This window comes from Rhincodon typus, unplaced genomic scaffold (genome assembly GCF_021869965.1).
Source record: "Rhincodon typus isolate 14 unplaced genomic scaffold, sRhiTyp1.1 hic_rhity00007040, whole genome shotgun sequence".
Lineage (NCBI taxonomy): Eukaryota > Metazoa > Chordata > Chondrichthyes > Orectolobiformes > Rhincodontidae > Rhincodon > Rhincodon typus.
Genome location: NW_025972678.1, coordinates 4370 through 7607, shown reverse-complemented (window position 1 = coordinate 7607; position 3238 = coordinate 4370). Strand labels below are relative to the sequence as shown.

The 3238-nt window shown below is 49.6% G+C and overlaps 1 protein-coding gene across 1 annotated transcript in view; it reads right to left on the bottom strand.

Annotated features, from left to right (window-relative positions):
* The window catches only part of LOC125482203 (integrin alpha-5-like), a gene marked incomplete at both ends in the record, with an annotated part of 7723 nt that overhangs the window by 1014 nt on the left and 3471 nt on the right, over positions 1-3238 (bottom strand). The window contains 3 exons of the mRNA XM_048594214.1: positions 1142-1198; positions 1593-1636; positions 2874-2918. Coding sequence (XP_048450171.1) covers positions 1142-1198; positions 1593-1636; positions 2874-2918 — 146 coding nt within the window. The remainder of the gene's footprint in view (positions 1-1141; positions 1199-1592; positions 1637-2873; positions 2919-3238) is intronic.

The window sequence follows — 3238 nt, the reverse complement described above, 5'->3', positions numbered from 1 at the left end:
ATGTCCCACCTCCAATACAAGTAGATCCCTCCCCAGAAACAGAGATCTGAATGTGGCCCCTGTCCCACCTCCAATACAAGTAGATCCCTCCTCAGACACAGAGATCAGAATGTGGTCCCTGTCCCACCTCCAATACAAGTAGATCCCTCCTTAGATACAAAGATCAGAATGTGGCCCCTGTCCCACCTCCAATACAAGTAGATCCCTCCTCAGACACAGAGATCAGAATGTGGTCCCTGTCCCACCTCCAATACAAATAGATCCCTCCTTCGATACAGAGATCAGAATGCGGCCCCTGTCCCACCTCCAATACAAGTAGATCCCTCCTTAGATACAGAGATCAGAATGTGATTCCTGTCCCACCTCCAATATAAGTAGGTCCTTCCCTAAACATGGAGATCGGAACAGAAATGTGCACAGTATTCCAGACGTGATCTCTCCTAAGCTCCAGCTAATAGTGGCAAGACTTCCTTATTCCTGTCTTCCAAATCCCTGCAATAAAGGCCAACATGCCATCTGCCTTCCTAACCGCTAGCTGTGCCTTTATGCTCACGTTCTGTGTTCTTTGTTTAATTACATCTGTAAGCAGGGCCATGGAAAAGTTTCATGGCTTTTAAGAAAAAAAAGTCCTGCTTTTCGATTTGGACAGCTGAAGTGACACCTTTTGGTTTTTATTGAATAACCTCCCACTTTCTATCATTACAGTCCAGCTGCCCTCTTGCAGCCTACTCGCTTACCCTGTGGCTATCTCTCTCTGCTGCCTCTCTGTGTCCTCCTCACATTCACACTGAGCTTTGTATCATCAGTATCAGGAAACAACGGTGTGCCCTGAGCCTCTGGGTACATGTCCAGATGGACCAAGACTGATTCTTATTCTGTACTGGCACGGAAAAAGGCCACTCAACTCAGGCAGTCCATGGTGGTTATGGTAACAGACCTCAGTCTTGTAGTTTAGTAGATAAAGTCCTGACCTCTGAACTAGGGGTTTACAGCCCAGAAACACACACACACACACACACACACACACAAACACAGCCATGAAAGGACTGGTGGTAGCAACAGTTTCAGGCCTCCAGAGCTCAGGAATGTGAGACAGTCAGGGGAGCGGGAGAAAAGTAAAAGAGGTGAGACAGTAACTTACTTGCTCACCAGAGAAATTGAATACGGTCTCCATGTTTGTCCCGTTTAATATCCTCACCTGTTTCAAGAGAACAAAATGGCAGTGAGTCTAAATGGCCCTGTCATCAGTGACAGTGAGAGGGAGGGTTCAAGGAGAGAGGGAGGGAGAACCCAGGGTGGGAGGGAAGGAGGCAGTGAGACAGAAGGAGGCCCCTGGGAGGGGGGAGGACTGAGGGAGAGGGGGAGGTCTAAAGGACAGAGGGAGTGCCGAGATTTTGGAGTGGGGGGTGGCAAGGGAGTGGGAGAGGGCCCAGGGAGAGCAGGAGAACTGAGGGAGAGAGGGAGACCAGACTCTGGATCCTGGGAATGCTGCCAGGAAAGGGCCTGTGCCAGTGAGAGGGCATCTACAGCTTGGCCATCGGCCTGCTCCTGGTTCACATCGCGTGCTCGATTCAGCAGAAATTGGTGCTTACATATCCGATTGTGTCCAGACCACGGGGCACTCCAGTCACATAATCTGTGAAGCAGAACAACACACATCAGCCCTTGGCCGTTCCAGGCAAGCCGCCATTGTGGCCTTACCTCCACAGCTGCAAGCAAGGGGCATGCAAATAACACGGAAAAGCTAATGGGACAGTCACTCCCTGTTTTTGTTCCTCAATTAGCCACATCTATCACCTCCTCTCCCCCTCCCACAACAGTCCCTCCCCAATCCTCTCCCTCCCCCTCTTCTTTAAACCCCCTCAAATGTCCCTCGCTCAAATCTCCTCCCCCTCAATCCCCCATTGCCCTCAATGTTCTGCCTATTAAATCCCTGAATTCTGATTTGCAGTGTCCAGGGTGTTCTTGGCCATTTTGATGCTGCGTCGAGGAGTGTCCACTGCCTACTCTCCCAGTAAGCTGGCAGAGAACTCCCCAACACACTGACTGCCACGCAGCTCATGGATGGACACGCTCCCTCCCCCTTGCCTTCGTCACTGAAGGTGACACACTGCCCACAAAGCCTCGAACTGAGTTGAGGACATCTGTGAAGGTGGTATCTAAATTGGTTCACTCACATGCTGGGCACCAGCCTGCACATGCCTCCAACCCTGCATTACTTGGCCGATGCTGTTTGCCAGCAGTTGACAAAGGTTCACTACTAACTTCCCATGCCAACTACGGATGGGCAACACATGCTAGCCTGGTAAGCAATAGCCACATAAGATTAGCAATAAAGAAAATGCCAACCTCAGATCAAATTGGGCTGGGGGGGGGATGGCTATTTGAAGATCTCAGATACCTGGAAGTGTCTAGTTTGATCCCAGATTGTGGGCACCTCATCCCGAAACATAAATCTCAACCAAATGGGCAGTGGAAACCAAAAGCTCAAACACAGGGCAAATCATTCTCACATCGAACACTGATAGAAATGGAGAGGTACTGCTGAACTGTTTTATCATCAGGACAGATACAAGAATGCCAAATTTCAAAGGGAACACACTTTACACTGCAGAAAACAGGATGCCGATTGGTTGAAAACTCAACTTTGATTAAAGTTCACGAGAAGATTTGTTCCACAACATGGATTGCCAGTGCACTGCCAGAGAGAAGCTAATGCAGAGCTCAAAGCTGCAAAAGCTCAAGACTTGAATATATTCCTTTCAATTACAGAGAATTGTCGCAGTGTTTGAGATTCTGATTAAGGTCATTGAGCCACCTTACAAGTGTGACTGCTTTATCTTCAGTTGGTCTTTGGACTAACAGACGCTTACCTTCAATAGAATCTCCACTGAACTCCCCAACAGCCACAGAGTAACCTGTGAAAGAAATGTCCACACATTAATGGCGGGGGGGGTGTGGTGGAGGAAGACAGCAACTGACACAGCAGCACAAACAGCCCCCAAAGAGTCACCTCTCAGACCAGGGAGCTCAGTGCAACCAGAGCATGTGAAAGCTTCAACTATTCAATGCTGAGAGAGCGATCACCACCAACTGCTGTCCCATCACTGTATTCATAGGTCTGCAACTGAGGGAGTGGAAACTGTCGGAGGGTCAGTGCTGAGGGAGTGCCGCACTGTCGTAGGGTCAGTGCTGAGGGAGTGCCACACTGTCAGAGGATCAGTGCTGAGGGAGTGCC